This window comes from Harpia harpyja, chromosome 5 (assembly GCF_026419915.1).
Source record: "Harpia harpyja isolate bHarHar1 chromosome 5, bHarHar1 primary haplotype, whole genome shotgun sequence".
Classification (NCBI taxonomy): Eukaryota; Metazoa; Chordata; class Aves; order Accipitriformes; family Accipitridae; genus Harpia; species Harpia harpyja.
Genome location: NC_068944.1, coordinates 65,019,772 through 65,036,019, shown reverse-complemented (window position 1 = coordinate 65,036,019; position 16,248 = coordinate 65,019,772). Strand labels below are relative to the sequence as shown.

Genomic DNA, 16,248 nt, shown 5'->3' with positions numbered 1-16,248 from the left:
TAATATTCATATTGCTTTGACTTGTAACTGGGTAAGTGTATGTACAGCTAAGCTTACTCAAAACACTATTAAGCCCCATGAAACTTACTATTTACAGGGATAGATCTTGTAATTTTATTTTGTGCTAAGTCTTGCACAGCCACATTAACATGGCAGTTGGCACATCTGTGTCTTGTTTACCAGATACAGTTCTATTCCTGCTGTGGAACAATATGTTCAATAAACTTGCAATCAGTCAAGAGCTGGGATGAGTTAACACCAGAATCACTGTATTTGCAGCCTTGCACCAGATGTTAGATGTCTTTCTGTTGTGATTGGTGCCAAACGTGCTTTGACCATTTGTGTATGAAGATATAAAAGCAGTACACAGTTTGCAGTGAAAAATGAAATCAATGAAGCATTGCTTTGTGCAGTAAGAATACATATCACCAGTATGAATACAAATTAAAGTATTGAGTATCCCATGAAGTACATGACATAGTAGTGACGTCAAAAAGCATGTTTATGCATTGCCGTGTTCTCTATCAGTGTGGTTTCCAATGGGTACGGATCTCAGTCATGCTTAAGGCTCCTACTACATTTCATGGAGTACATAGGCAAGTGCGACCAAATCCATTGATATGGGAAGCCAGTTTGGTAACAAAATGTTCTATTTAGTTGTCTGATAGTAAAACTTAAAGTGAAACTTCAAAAATAAAAGCATACGAGTGTGATTATTTTCGTTTTATTTTTCATTATGTTATTATAGCACTTACTTTCTCAGTCTTGTTTTACTAAACCTGTCCAGTTTACAACCAAAACAACTTAAAGCCTTCCTTTTAAACAGGATGTGGCAGGTGAGTTTGAGTCAATAAGAGGCAGGAATAATGAGGGAATTGTATCTGAAGCACAGAAAATGTCATGCTCTGGTGGATCCAGATCACTTAAACTGTTTTATTTGTGGGGGAGAAGATTGTATCTCTGTATTAACAATAATCTCTTTTGGATTTTAGGAACTTCACATGACTGGAGATTACGATGTGGTGCTGTGGACCTCTATTTCACACTTTTTGGCCTCAGCAGACCTTCTTGTTTACCATTACCAGAGCTTGGACTTGTTCTTAATCTGAAAGAAAAGAAGGCTGTACTTAATCCAACGATTATCCCTGAATCAGTTGCAAATAATCAGGAACCTGTGAATAGTACTAACAATCACGGACAGTCAGTAGGATTTCAGAACACCGTAAGACAAACCATCTGCATACATCCCATTCAGCTGGCTCTGAGTGCTTGCATTGGTTGCTGATTTAATTTTGTATTGTGTTCAAGCTTCTCATGCTTTGCCTAAGCTACCTTTATACCTTGTTACTCTTTATTCCTTCCACTTGAAAAGCTGGCATATACCGTAACTTTTTTGACTTTTTAAAACTGTTTTGCATAGCGTATGCAAGCTTTTTACTTGTTTTTTCTCATCTCATCATTTCTGTTCTTTATAAAACTTTACTTTTCCTATATTGCTTGTGAGACATGAAGTGATTCACAGAAATGTTTGATGCTGTGATGAAAACTTTTTTTAATTAGACAAAGAATATTGCTTATGGGCAAGTTATGCAATTTTCCAAAACAAAACCTTTTATCAGTAAATTTATTACATCTTAAAATACATAGGTATACCTCTTTTTAAACAACTTTGAGATGTGAAAGTTGAAACTTTAACACATCTTCATTGAACACTTGAATCTGACTACTTAGCACTGTGCTCTGAAGGATTTGTAGCAACTTCTGAAAAATCACATACATTATGTTTGATATCTTTCTGGCTTCGGAGGCTTCAGTCCTAATTGTGTAGTTAGAAAATAGGTATTACAAGCTATTCAAGTCATACTTTTCTTAAGAATAACTGCCACTGCTGCAAGTCTTTTTGTTGGACAAATTTAATTACAAGGGGAAAAACTCAACAGACATGGAAATAATGAATAATTTTATTAAATTCTTCTTAGTTTCAAAAACTACATTTGATTGAAACTGCTTAGAAGTAAATCCTGAAAGAGAATGTGAACATGTGGTTAGCATGTTTGAAACACTTTGCACCCTTTTGAATAGGATGGTTTACTGTTACTTTATCAGTCCCATAGTTAATTTCTAAAATGTTTTTATTCAGAATTATACTGAGAGTGCAAATTATCACAGTACCTTGCAGGCTATTTCCAGTAGGGGGAGAAAATGATGATGGAGTCAAATACCATTAGAGCTATCCTACATATTTACAGATCATGTAATAAGTCCTAATTTGCTGTGCATAAACATCAGAATTAAATAGCAGGAGGCATTTTGTTGGCAGGTTTTTAGGCTGCAGTTCAGTGAACATCCACACTTTTTTTTTGCAGCCAGACTATCTTAATCAAAAAATTTCCTCTTAACTCTTCCTATACTGTCCTCTCCCTTATGCTCACATCCAGTGAGCTGGATCAGAGGAGAATCTGGTTGAAAAATACCCTTTTTTATGAACTGATATTCCCTGCTAGGTCAGTTTCCTGGTCCAGTTCATCATGTAGTTATACAAATGCTTGTGGCAGCCCAGGACAGAAATGGGTGAGGAAGAGGAAGAGGCTGCTTCTTCCAGCAGCAGTACTGGCTTATGCTAGTGTGAAAATACAGCATTAGTATAAACCTCAATTCACACTTCATCCTTCGTATCTTCTCCTATGTCTCATCTCCATTCTCCTACGCCTTACTTGAAGGTTACCATTTTCACTGTAACTCCCCCAAAATTCAGAGAACTGATTTTCCTTGTAAAAAAAATCAGACCAGTAACATAAAAAAAACCCCTGCCTCTCACATCAGGCAAAGTTTATCCAAAAGTGTTTCACAACAGCAGTGTGTTGAGTTAAATAATAGGAATGAAAACAGGGAAATATGTATTTGAGGGAAAAAAAGAATTAACAGGTGATAGAATACATAAGATTGACTAGATTCTTTAAAGCAGACTGTATATTCTGAGAGCATAAACATGTTAAAATCAGTACTGATAGACTTGTGACATAGAATTTGCTGAGGATGGTAAAAGTAACCCACTTCATAAAATTGAATTTGAATTGTTCAGGGCAAGAGTTTGTGGGTCTACAGTGCCCTTTGTAGGATAGAGGAAGAGCAGTTCAGTGGAGCAGCATATGCTCTTGAGGGTCTATGATACAGCTTTTATCTAGTTTTTAGTGGGCTTTTAATTATGTTTGCTTCTGTGGATACTCTATTTTTCCTTCTATATTTTGTGTATTGGACTTGTTGGAACACCTGTCTCCTGTTTTAATGACTATATGTGTAACTTAGTAGACTCTTGCTATTTTTATATACCTTTGACCCTGTTTTTGTTGATAATCTAAGCAGTAATTTACAGAACAGTTTAACTCTTTTTAATAAATACTGTTGTGAAATTTAAAAAAAAAAAAAACCAACAAGTTACAAGTGCTCATTATGATTTCTATTCAACAAAGCAAGCATTAGCTTTTAAAGCTAACTAAAAGAAGATTTAGCTAAATTGCCTGTGTAGATCAGGGGCTATCACAGTTTTTCAACTGAGATTTGGAGTGAGGAGAGTCTGCAAGGCACAGATTTATAGAAAGGTTATTCAGAGGCAGCAAATGTTGTTGCACACCAACAGTACCATGATTGTGAGCAGGGACAGAAAAGATGCCAATGCTAGATATGCAGAGGCAGCAGGGGTAGAAGTAAAGAGAAACTATGTTTGTAGGAGAGGTTGGCACAAATCCATACAGGGTTTTAGGAAATATTTTTTGCCAGAACTACAGGGAAAACTTTGTTCAAATCACCCACTTTACTCAGAAGTGTTTTCAGCTATCAGGTCTCTTTTAGGCTGAAACATGGCTCTTGCTATCTTCTAATTTTGGTCTTTTAATGCTGCTTCAGGAGGATGATCATCTTATTAAGGAAACAGCATCCAGCATTTCTGGTCATCAGCAGGGGGTGAAGAGGAAGGCTGATATGCCACTCGGGTCTCCATTGGAGCCAGGGCAAATACTAGAGAAGAATGAAGACAGTAAAGTCAAACTCAAAATCAGAGTAAGAAATGGAAATTCAACTTGCACAATATGTAGGATATTCAGAATAACAGCAGTGGCTTCTGCTGACTTCCCTTAAAGCTATGTTCAAACAAAAGATATGTTGTGTATATGTGTACAGTAGTTGTTACGGTTACTTTGGCAAAATCATTTCCCATCAGATTCTTTATTGGCTGGCAAGAACTAAAGTTGACAAATAATGCTTTTGTTCACACAGCTTCACGGTAAATTAGAAAGAAGAAAAGGCACTGACCTTTTTTAATTTTGTTGAATTTTTATTCCTTTGCAGTGGTAGATATCACTTCCTTTCCCTCTCACCCCCAGTTTACCTCAAAAATAAAATATTCTAAGTTCTATTTAGTGATATTCTTATGAGTTATTAGCATCTGCTTATTTTTTTCCTGATATCTTAGTTCTCAAACTCTCAAGAAGAGGAGGAAATTGATATGGACACAGTTCATGACAGTCAAGCCTTTATTTACCATCATTTGAATATGTTGGAGAGACCATCCACACCAGGTACAAGTAACTTATTGGCAAAATGATAGTATAAATTTTTCAACTATTTCAGTTGTGGGGTTGTTTGGGCTTTTTTTGCCACTGCTTACTCCTATGTATACAGTATTGGTAAGTGTTAAATGTTAACCGAATTCCAGGAAGTGTGTAAAGGGTGCATAGGAACATTTCTTTAGCTTCCAGTATATTTATAGATAACTGTGTACATGTGTATTTTCATACACATCTAAGTAAGACAAGTATGTATCGTGCTTATAAAAGTGAAAAGCTAAGGAATGAATAAAATAATGTAAAGCTGAAGTAGAACCCCATAAGCAATTAGGTAAAACTTATTTTGCCATAGTTGTCATTTAAAAAATAATAATTTTGAAGATTCACTTTAAAAAAAATAGCAAGACTATTCAGGTAAAAAAAATCTCTAATCTTAATGATTCATAACGATATCAGTAGATAAAAAACATACAAGCCTCAGAGATGCTTAGAAGGGCTTTTCAAAGTTGAAAAGATTGCATCTGTGAATAAAATGGTTTTATTTCAAGCACTTCTTTTACTACTGCTCTTAGTATCTTTTTCATAAAATATTTCACAAAATTACTTCTCAAAGAATATTGTTTCTTAGAAACCTTAAGGCAGGCTGAACTTCACTGATGAACTTCCACCTTCTTTGCTTATCTGTCACTAGCAAAGAAATTCAGTGGTTAGTCTCATTTTCTCAAAATATTTTAACCACATTTCTTAAGTTTAGTTCCAGAACGTACCAGTGGAGCTAAGCCGAGGTAGCGTGACTGTGTAGCAAGCATTTTGAGAGATCTTCGGTACACATCCAAAACAAGGTTTTAAGGTTGCAGTACTGCAATGTGTAAAAGTGAAGTATTTGGCCTTAGAAGTAGGATTCAGAATAATTACCCTCTTGCTTGTTTTTCTCTTTTTATCCAGTGGTTGCCTAAAGTAAAATACAAGTAGACCTTAGCAGCAGGATCTGGAACGTTGGTTCCATCTTGAGTGCCCTAGGTCCTGAGCTATGCTGACAGGTGACCTCGTCTGCATTCCCTGTGACCTGGCAATTTAATGGCCCCATTTAAGAGAAGGGCTGGTGGATGTTCCTGCTCTGAGTATCCTGCTGAGGCTGGTGCCTTGGTGCTGGCCAGGGGTGTGGATGCTCATACTCTTTTAGGGTCTACGACTTAACATTTTTACTTCTTTGGCAGATGCTCTAGCTACTAAGGGGTTTTGTTTTTTTTTATAAAAGGTAACTGCTGTCATTGCTCAGCTAACAAATTAAGTTCATATGGGGACATAAAACACAGGGAGGTCTAGTTTCTGGATTCCAGATGGCCTTTGGTTAATGACATGTGCCTGTACAGCCAGCTCCACCAGGATGGATTTGCTGTTAGATATGTAGAGTAGCAAAACTCACAACTTCTTGCCTAAAGCAGAGGCATTTCAGCAGAGTAAAGGGGAAGGCTGCATGTAGGTTGCTCTCATGAACTTAGGAGCCTAATGCCACACAACCTTTACTTTAAACCTCTTGGAGCTGCTCTGAATTTTGTCCTCAACGTTATGGTCAACCATCACATTTTCTGTTACGGCAAAGAATGACACATCCAGGGCACACAAGTGCAAAGCTGATCCGCTGAGGATTAGTATTTATAACTCTTACATGATATTTTGCAACAGATTTTTTTTACTAGATTTACACACTCTACGGAATATAAAGTCATAAACAAAACTCTGCCAAATACTTCACAAATAGGACTTATGGGACCCTCTGTACGCCAGCTCTGTGCTCCAGGACTGTTGCATATTAAGTCTGCACTAGAGTTCAGAAAGGGTAAGGTCTGATCAGGAGTGGAGTAATGGCCAGTTGACTGCTGCATTTGTAGACCTACAGCAGACAAAAGCTACTTCGAGTTTCACTTGTGTGCTGAATGACCTTCTCACCTCTGCCGTTTAGGCATTCAGCACACCGGAATACATTTTCTTTCCTAGGTAATAAATGAGACAAATGCTGGGTTTTGCCACAGAATTCATTTTAAATAATAAGCCTTTGAAAAGTGTTATTTTGAAACGCTTCAGATTAATTTCATTTTCTTTGGTTTGTGCAGCTAGAAATAGTTCCACTTCAGATAGTCTTTGCTTCTAAAATTTCACCTGTTTCTTATTCATAGCATTTTTCTTAGAAGCAGAGATGTATGAATTTCAGACTGAGTAAATAAAGGCAGTTCAATCTTTAGGAAATGGTATACTTCTGAGAAGAAACAGATGGGGGAAGAATAAAAGCATACGTAAATAAAATTGTTCACACATTGGAGCGTTCTGTTCTACAAAAGAATCGCAGATAATATTTGCTGAGGGCCTTTTGAGTTTTTGCAGCAATGATGGAGGATGGGTGCACTCCAGTGAGTGATTATTGTGAAATAGATTGACAACAGGTTCTGAAATGGTCTCAGTATGTTGTTAGTAAATCTGAGAGATCTTGTATCTGCCTCAGTTCTGTGACTCTTACTTGGAAGGCAGCGAGCTCTTAGTCCATACTCAGTTTTCCTCTCACAGCTGTGGGTTATGTCCCCACATGTCACATGAAGTGTGAGGTCATCAGCCAAACACAGCCTGTGAACAGCAGCTGCCAGGAGGAAGTTCATGTTGGGTCTAATTCCTGCCGTATCTGTGTATTCTTTTTTGGTTTTGGGGGTTTTTTTTACATTCCCCACGAACGATAATTTGGGTTTGTTCAAGTTGATATAACCCCCCTAAAGCCAGGAAAATATTATTTTGCTTTAAAACCTTTTTTTTTTTTTCCTGTATGCTTCTGCTCATGGATGTGAAAGGTTAGGGTTGAGGCACGCTGCAAAGGCAATAAAAGAAGTCTTGTACTACAACTCTTGCAGGATTACAGGTTTCAGTACAGTAATTACAGCACCTTTTGTAGTTCATACTAAAGCATCCTGTCTACGATAATAGAACTGTGGACTCTGGTAGTTATAAGCGATTCTGAGCATTTTTCAAGAAGGTATTAAAACAAACAAAACATCAGTTGTGAACTGTCTGAAGAATGCTGTTGTGTTGATTATTCATCTGCCCTCAGGACTAGAAACATGGGAGCCGCCTTTGAGCCTCTAAAGCTGTGCAAGGTCACGTTTCTAATGCGAGAACAGGTTTTTGTTTGCTACTAAATCAAGGATAGTAGTAACACTCCCTAATCTTATCTTAAGATCAAAAGAATTTCAAGATCAGATTTTGTGTAAGCAGTAGATTTAAACTCTTATTTCAGACTGTAAGGTGACTTGTCATGCGTTGTTGACTTCAGTGAAATCAGATTAAGATACACTTCTTTATTTACTTTAATATTTCACTCATCTGAAAGTACAATACTTCAAAATTAACCTTTAAAAAGTTCTGCTATATGTATCCGTGGTTATTGATTGGCCTGTTCTTTTCTGCTTCCAAAATCCCTGGAGGTATTTAAAAGTCGTGTAGATGTGGTGCTTAGGGACATGGTTTAGTGCTGGACTTGGCAGTGTTAGGTTTACGGTTGGACTTGATGATCTTAAGGGTCTTTTCCAACCTAAATGGTTCTATGATTGTAAATGCCTGGCTGTAGCCAGAGTGATCTGCCAGTGAAGTTACATGTCATTGTGACTCAACAGGTCATTACTGATCAACATTTAATTAGAATTTTCCCAACTATTTTGGGTAGTTTGATAGTTGATGCAAAGCAGTATACAATTCTCTCTCTTCTTTATTTTTACAAAAGGAAAAAGAAAGTAAATACAGCGAAGTTCTGTTTGTGCAGCAGCAGTCCTTTTTCTGATCACATTCAGGAGCAGTAGGCTTTGAGGACGCATCCTGAGCATTCGAACTCAGATCAGAAAAATCCTTTGGCTATTCTATTAATTCTATTAATCCTTTTGCTCTTTTTCAGGATAATCAAGCTGGAAATTTCCACTGCTGACCTTGTAGGTCACTCTGTTTACCATGTAGATGTACATGAAACTTTGAAGGTCTAGGCAACACTCATACATGTTGATTGGATTGCGGTCTTGTTTATCACAGTTACTGTCTGGAGTTTCAGGAAATAATGATTTAGCTGGATTGAATTGTTTCTGGAGCTATTTGAAACTGGATACAGCACACACTGCAGTAAAGTGTAGAGGGAAACTACTGTAGTCATTATGTATGACTACTATAAACATTATGTATGTTTAAACAGTACATTTACAACAGTAGATTTGAGCTTATGGTGCAAATCACTGCATTTCAAGTGTGAATACAGTAGTTAATATGAATTCAGTCTGAACTGTATAAAAAGCCCAGTCCTGTGCAGCTCAGCAGTTACCTGAGTTAGCTATAAGAGCACCAGTACCTCAAAGTTCAGGCATTAGTTAGTGGCTCCCTCTGAAAAAGGGTTACAGAAACATCAGCATACAGACAAATATATAAATGAACACTTCTTGGATATGAGGGTACTACTGACAATGATGGATTTTTGCTTTACTTCTTAAGGAAGGAAAAGCTGTTAAAACTGTTCTGTCAGACTACCCTTTAATAGCATATAATATTAATATAGTATCTGTTTGATAGTATCCGTTACACATATGTTGACTTTATTACCTAAAATATAACTGTTTCCAAATTGGTAACTTACAGGCTTTGAGGTTCCGTAGATAATTTTGCCTCACTGAAATAGTGTGTGGTCAATTGTACGCTTCACAAGGAAGGGTGTTTTCAAGTGCTTTATCCTAAAGTGCATGAAAGCAGCTTTAACAAAAACATAAGCCCTGCAGATAAAGTGACAACATAAATGAGTATTGCATCAGTGTGTGGCTGCAGTGTGTCAACTACATGATGTAATAAAAACAACATGATATTGTAGCTGTGACTGAGAAAACAACTAATCACTCTCAAGCCTAGAAGATGGATAAGGCTAGCAACTAAATTTTCAGGTGAACTACCTGAAACTGTTAGAGGCACAAAGTATTCTGAATTGACTTACTGATTTAAATGTTCTTTTTCTCTAGAGTAGGGAACACTCTAGAATTTTCTAGAATATTAACATAACTGTAGTAAAAATAGCACCACAGCTAAGCTATTATTTTAATGTAAGGACAAAGCAATATAGTTGTTAAATGGAAGTCAAATGAGGAAATTAATAAAACAGATACCAGTTAAAAGTATATTTTGATTAAATCATCAGCTTGTCTATGCAGTACTTTAGCAGAGGCTATCCTTTGGTATAGGTATAAGGAATTATCTATCTGGATATAAATCCCACTAAAAATACAAAGTCAAGTGAATCTGTATATTGGAACTAGTTAAAATTCTTATGTGGGAGCCAAATTAACTGATTTGTTTAACAACATCCTCAGAAAACATTTGGGTGCTTTTTTTTTTAACTAGACCTTTACTTCTCACTCTCAAACTTTAAATTTTGTCATATGGTCCTTAAAAAAAACACTATTAGGCAGAAAATTGATAACTTTTTTTCAGAGATATATAATTTGAAAATTCTGCTTCTTAAGACAAATGACAAGACACTCCTGCATTCTGGAAGCTTGTAATTATTTATGCCTAGTAACTTTCTGTATGTGCTTTGTTGATGGTTCAACAGATGCATAAACACAGCATTAAATTAAAAAATAGTGTGTATCTTGGACAATTCCAGGGTAATACTAAAAAAGAAAAGTAGAAATAAGGAAAAACAGGATAATTGTCAAAATGGTTAAGATCTTTTCAGCTTTTTTAGTGTTTTCTCTTTAGAGAAAATGCTAGCCAGAGCTACAGTTCAACTGCTAGGCAAAAAGAGGACATTATTTTTCTCATTAGCAAGCTTTCTTTGGGTTCTGGGAGAGACATATTAAGTGCTTGCATGCTTGTGTTGATGTCCCCTTCTTCCCAGAAGTGGTCGGTGTCAGGTTCTGGAGCACCAGCCAGTCCTCAGCCGAAACACTGGACGCATAGGCCTTACCGTTTGCTGTGATTTATGAAGTTGGTTTCTCCCTCTCTGATGTTTGAATAAATCAGGGTGCAAATGGGGTCATTTTTAACAAGTATCAATCTGGAAAAGTCCTACATAAGCCAGCTGTTTTAAATACATTGTACATGTAAAGAAACAGAGACTGTAAGTCTGTGGTGTCCCACCCTCTTCACACAAAATCAGAAATATAGGAGAGACCATATGGAAGATCTTATGAAGGCTTGTTGGCATGTTAAAGTCTCAAGTTACATGTTCCCATATTTTAAAGGTTCAATAACAAAATAAGAGTAAAAAACACTCTACCGAACAGCATTGTTCAATGTTCATGCACCAATGATTTTTAAAAAGAAAAAAACTTACCCTAGGTAATTGATGAACAGGATGTTATAATTATCTGACAGTGATTTTTGTTGTGACAGAAAATGTTACTTTAAAGCTTATCAAGATCTAAACTCCTTTCATTCGAAAACTAAACTACGAGATCTGTGTTTTCATATTTTATTCTCTCTCACAATATCTATAGCATTTGTATTGGTCCCTGTGACAAGGTGTGTACAAAGTTTATGGTCTTTCTCCCATGGGATAGTAATCCTGTCTAATTTTAAACACCTACCCAGCTAGCTGGAACACTGCAAAGCCAATAATTACATTGGAATCTCCACATCCCAAACAGAAGGAGATCCAAGTGGATAGACACATGTATGTGCATTTTCTTCCAAGGAATGCTACTAACCACTTCAGAAGCGAGCTCCTGGGCTCACCCTCCACTTATTGTGTGTTTCTGTGATTTGAGAAACCCGGGTTCCAGTCCTGCTCCCTCTGCCAAGAGGAAGTGGGTTCCCTGCAGAAAGGGGGAGTGCTTCGTGCCTCCTTGCAGCAACCCTGCTAGCCCTGTTGTTGTGAGGATGGTATTAATGGCCTGTAAAGCAATTCCTATTTAACCTTGCTTGCCTAGTTTGGCAGGTTCCTGGCATGGGCTTTAAGTAGATATTAATTAAAAAGAAATTAAAAAGTGTTCTGCAAGTTTAACAGTTAATTTTACAGGTACAAACCTGTAAAATTTTTTACAGAGCTTTTGTAGGTCTGTCCATTTTACAGACAACTTAGTTTGGTAGTCTGCGTACGTCCTTTCTGAGCCATTGTCCAGGATCAATATATTTGATTCCTGATTTCAAAGTACTCTTTAACAGTAGGAGGAAATTTTCTGGATAGTTATTACTTTTGCATTTAAAAATCCAACAGATTATAGCTATCATTGACCTCTATGAAGAAAGTGTATGTGTACTCTTAGTACTGGCTCAGTAAAAGTAGATTTTTGTAATGACGTTCTTTCATTTCTTACTGACATTTGTGCTATATTACCAATGTTGAGTGTCCTCTTAAGTGTCAGTAGCCCTTGAGTTGCAGTTGGATTCCATTTCTCCCTTTCCTGAAGATCTTCCTGTCTTTTTCAGTTTCTAGGTGCTCATCACCACCCCTTCAGTCCTGTTGGCTTGAGCTACTGATGTATTTGCTCCCTAACTTGCTCCAGTCAATGGTGTTTAACTGCTTTAAATAATAGATTTTTTTTTTTTAATAACCCACCTGAAATAAGTAAAGAAGTGATAATGCAGACTGTTGCCTTAGCAGAGCTGGTAGTTCAGTACACAGCAGGAAACTTGCACAAGTGGCAGGTAGTACAACAGTGTCAAGAGGGTCTGTTTGATGGCATCCTTGGTCTTCACTGGCACATAGCACTACTGCTACATCATCCCTGCAGACTTAAGCCCATGTCCTTACACCAGTTATAGTGGGTTAAAATTTTTAAAGCTCAGAGGCTTAGCTTTGGTTTGATGTTGTTACAAATGTAGTGTCTAGACTTACAGGTTAGGTTTCCATATAAAAATAACTCCACAATTTGGAAATAACGGAGCTGTGAAGTCTTAAGGGTTTGTGTCATGTGTGGGGGTTTTTTGTTTTCTTTAGTTAACTCAAGTTGACTTTAGTTTGCTTTCTATATTTTAATGCATCATGTGCCTGTGGCTTGAGAGCATGTGAGAATGTGTTCTGTACCTTACATAATCTTCTGTACATCTTTTATGGACAAACACTGATCAGTCTTCTTCAGGCTTTTTGTCATGACCTTTATTTCTGTGTTACTAGAAGCTGTGTTTGTGTCACTGCCGCAATTGACCTTTAACTACTATAGCCTACTTTAATGGTTTCAAATACTGTGTGCTTTGGTTTTCTGAGGTACAGCCTCCAACCATTCCTTTTCTAATGGCCCAAGTCAGATATGCTCCTTTTTCCACTGTTCTGTCTTCTGTTCAGTGGCTGGTTTTGCATCCTTGCAGCTGCTAAAAAAAATTTTCTTACTTGTCTAAAAGCTGTATGCTTTAGGGGAATGAGCTTAGGTTACAGGGCTAAGTTTAGATACAGGTTCCTTAAGAGAAATATAATTAGAAATAGTTAAATTGTGAAGCAATCTTGTGCCATTTTACATCAAATACAGAATACTTGCATGCTGTCTGCATTGTCGAGAATGGATCCAGGTAACAATGTAAAAAAGTTGTAGTAACTGTGCATTGAAGTCAGCAACTGGAAGTTTGAATTTGTGTGCATATCTTTTATCTGCCATAATAAAAAGTAAAGTCATTGTGAGTTCTAACAATAAATCTTTGCATTGATAACATGAGCTTATTACTGCATAGTTCTGGTGAAATAAAAATTAGAGTTTTTTAAAGTACTTGTATATTAGAGATTTTAAGTCTATAGGAAACTATTGTACTCTCATCTAGCCTTCTTCGTAACATCAGCAGAATTTTATATTGCACTATATTCACATTTTGTGGTTGAGCCCAAACGTGTTTCTAGAAAGACATCACTTTTGCTGTTTAAGACTTTAAGCAATAGAGATTCCACCATGTCCCATAGCAAGTCATTGATTATCCTTGCTGTAAAAATGTTTTGTATTTCTTTTCTGACTTCTAAACACTGCATATAGATGTAGATTTTGTTTTCTTCCAGACATATTTAAAAACAAACAAAACCCAGAACAGCTGTACTGTCTAGAAACTTTCCTATATATGTGTTTGATTGAATCAGTTCTTAATCTTTTGGATAAGGCTAGAAAGGTTGCATGGAAATCTTGCTCAGTGCTTGTTTGTCATACTACAGGGAGCTAGCTCTTCAGACGTCCAGGAATCATTGCCATAGACGAATCACTCTTGCCTTTAAAGATACTAAACAAAACAAACAAACAAAAAGATGTACTGGGAAAAAAATCCATTTTTAAATATACAGAAAAAGATAATTACAAAGTATATAACATAATTCTGTGTTATTTAACAGGGATATTTTCACCAAAAACTGGAGGCGGGGGGCGGGGGAGAGCCCCAAACATTTAAAGCAGCACTGAAGAAAATCCATTTTAAGTAAAACTTAAAGGAGCAGTTGCCTTCAAAAATCTGATGGTGCTTTCTTACATTTATCTAGTAGTTAAAGCATGTTCTTGCAGTGTGAGTGATTTGATTCAATTTCTGCCTAAAGGAATCTGAGCCTTCCTACCTTCCAAGTGTTTCCCCTCGTTAACAATGTTGTTCTTAGATAATTGCCCTTTAATTCCTACTACTGAAGCTATTGCAGTTTGTGTGAAGTAATGAAATATTAAATGAGCCAAAGAGAATGTCGTTCAGGAATTGAGAAGTCATGGATCAGATTTTCCTTCCTCAGATTGAGATACCGGGCTTACTCAATATATAAGTAGTTCTAGTGTATTTGTGAAATATATACTAAACAAGATGATGTAATTGTCTTTATTGGAATTTGCTTTTTGTTTAAGAACAAAACTTTGTATAATCTTTCAGATAGGCTAAATTGGTTGTAAGATGCAATTTTTTGAAAAAGCAATTTTAATTCTTCTGTTCAGTATCAGAAGGTTTCTATGTTCGTGCAGGGAGCTTTAGCTCCTGACTAAAAGGAGTTTACATCCCAAAACTGCACTGTAATGTATACCAGTCCTGCACTTTATATCATAGTTTTCATAAGCAGTTATATTTTCATTATTCATGGTATTGTGGCCCTCCTACTCTTTAAAAATGAATTTCTGGAAGCTAGTATAACTTGCAGTTTCTTAGCTCTTTACAATTCATAATTGCCTGGGTTACATTTATACTTTTGAGGAAGAGGTAACTCTGTAAAAATTGTCGCTAGTACGGGGACTTTAATGGCATGTTCAGAGCCTTTTCTGAAAAAAACAAAAAGTTAATGGTACAAGTATCGTAACAGATTCCGTGTTTGCATGTTTAAATGATAATGTAGGTTTTATCTTAATATTTCAGAATTTCTTATGTTTGAAAACAATGCAAGTTAAATGTTTACTAATCCCATATATCTACTCTTTTAGGTAAAGAACAATCTTCGGGAGAGATGAACATGCACCCTGTTTCAGCAGCTCCACTCTCTGTGTTTAGTAAAGAATCAAACTCCTCAAAACATAGTGATCACCATCACCATCACCACCATGAGCACAAGAAAAAGAAGAAGAAACACAAGCATAAGCATAAGCATAAACATAAACATGATAATAAAGAAAAGGAAAAGGATCCCTTTGCTTTCTCTAACAGTCCAGCTAGTGCACGATCAATCCGTTCCCCATCACTTTCAGACTGATATCGATGGCTTCTCTGGAGTTCAGCTTGCAATATTCTCTGAATACTTAGAAGGATGTATATAACTATAGCTTCTATCTTTTTTTATGGAAATAAGAATATGTGAATTGCCTTAGCAATTCAGAAGCTCTGCCACCGTCCTCATTTGAAGCCTTCTATTTGCATATGCGGTTGTTGAAATAATCTGATTCAAAAAATATGTTTTATGATTCTGAGTCATTTTGTATTTCACTGCTTTCCACACCTCCCACTCTTTTTTCCATTTTAAACAAAGAACACAGCCCTTTATGTAAGGGCCCCATGTCCACTGGCAACCCCCTGCACATCATGCTGACCATGTGTACTGCCAGAATCAATTATGTTTTAATCCTTTGAAGAATGTTATGAGGCAGAGTGTGTTTTAAGCAGAAACCAATTGCCAGACCTTTGGTGAAGTGCTGTTTCCAGAGTAGTATTGTATAACCAAGTGTAGACCTCCTGAGAAGACAGGGATTTTCTGTAGTCTTCAGTTGAGCTGTTTCTTGCTTTAACCATTGCAATGTAATGTCAGAATTTTAAGAACAGTATATAGAACATTCGCCTTTTTCAGATACTAAAACTCTTAAAAAATTCCAAGCTGCTTTTAAGCTGCAGGTATTTATTATGGACATGACCCTCTGAATATAGTGACATTCTGCAATTATGTTTTTGGAATTTTAGCAAAATGCTTAATGCATGTTTTGTCCTGTAATCAGGCTTTTAAAAATCCAATAAAGTTTGCGAATTATTTTGACAGAGGCAGAATTTTTTCTTCAAGCTTGACATTGGAATATGCTTTTGAAAGGTGGATTTGCTAAAATAAAAAAAAATATTTTTGAAAAGTTTAAAGATTAGAAGATTGAAAAAGATATTATTTCCTTCTGCTGAGGGATGGTTTTTTTGGAAGCATTCTGTATGATCAGCTCATGAATCCACAGGAGAAATATGTTAGTAGATTAAGCTAGGTCTGAGACTTTAAATGATGGATACATTTAAATTTCTTCAGCTGTGTTTTATGCAGTGTACTATCACCCAG

At 36.4% G+C, this 16,248-nt stretch overlaps 1 protein-coding gene across 6 annotated transcripts in view; it reads left to right on the top strand.

The window, feature by feature from the left end:
* The window catches only part of TAF2 (TATA-box binding protein associated factor 2), a 64,300-nt gene extending 48,334 nt beyond the window's left edge, over positions 1 to 15,966 (top strand). For 3 of the 6 annotated variants that reach the window (XM_052787138.1, XM_052787136.1, XM_052787142.1), the window contains 4 exons: positions 993 to 1,222; positions 3,904 to 4,056; positions 4,469 to 4,580; positions 14,930 to 15,966. In XM_052787138.1, coding sequence (XP_052643098.1) covers positions 993 to 1,222; positions 3,904 to 4,056; positions 4,469 to 4,580; positions 14,930 to 15,195 — 761 coding nt within the window. In that variant the 3' untranslated portion in view covers positions 15,196 to 15,966. The remainder of the gene's footprint in view (positions 1 to 992; positions 1,223 to 3,903; positions 4,057 to 4,468; positions 4,581 to 14,929) is intronic. The other 3 variants (XM_052787139.1, XM_052787140.1, XM_052787141.1) reach the window with 3 other exon arrangements.
* Positions 15,967 to 16,248: the final 282 nt, after the last annotated feature.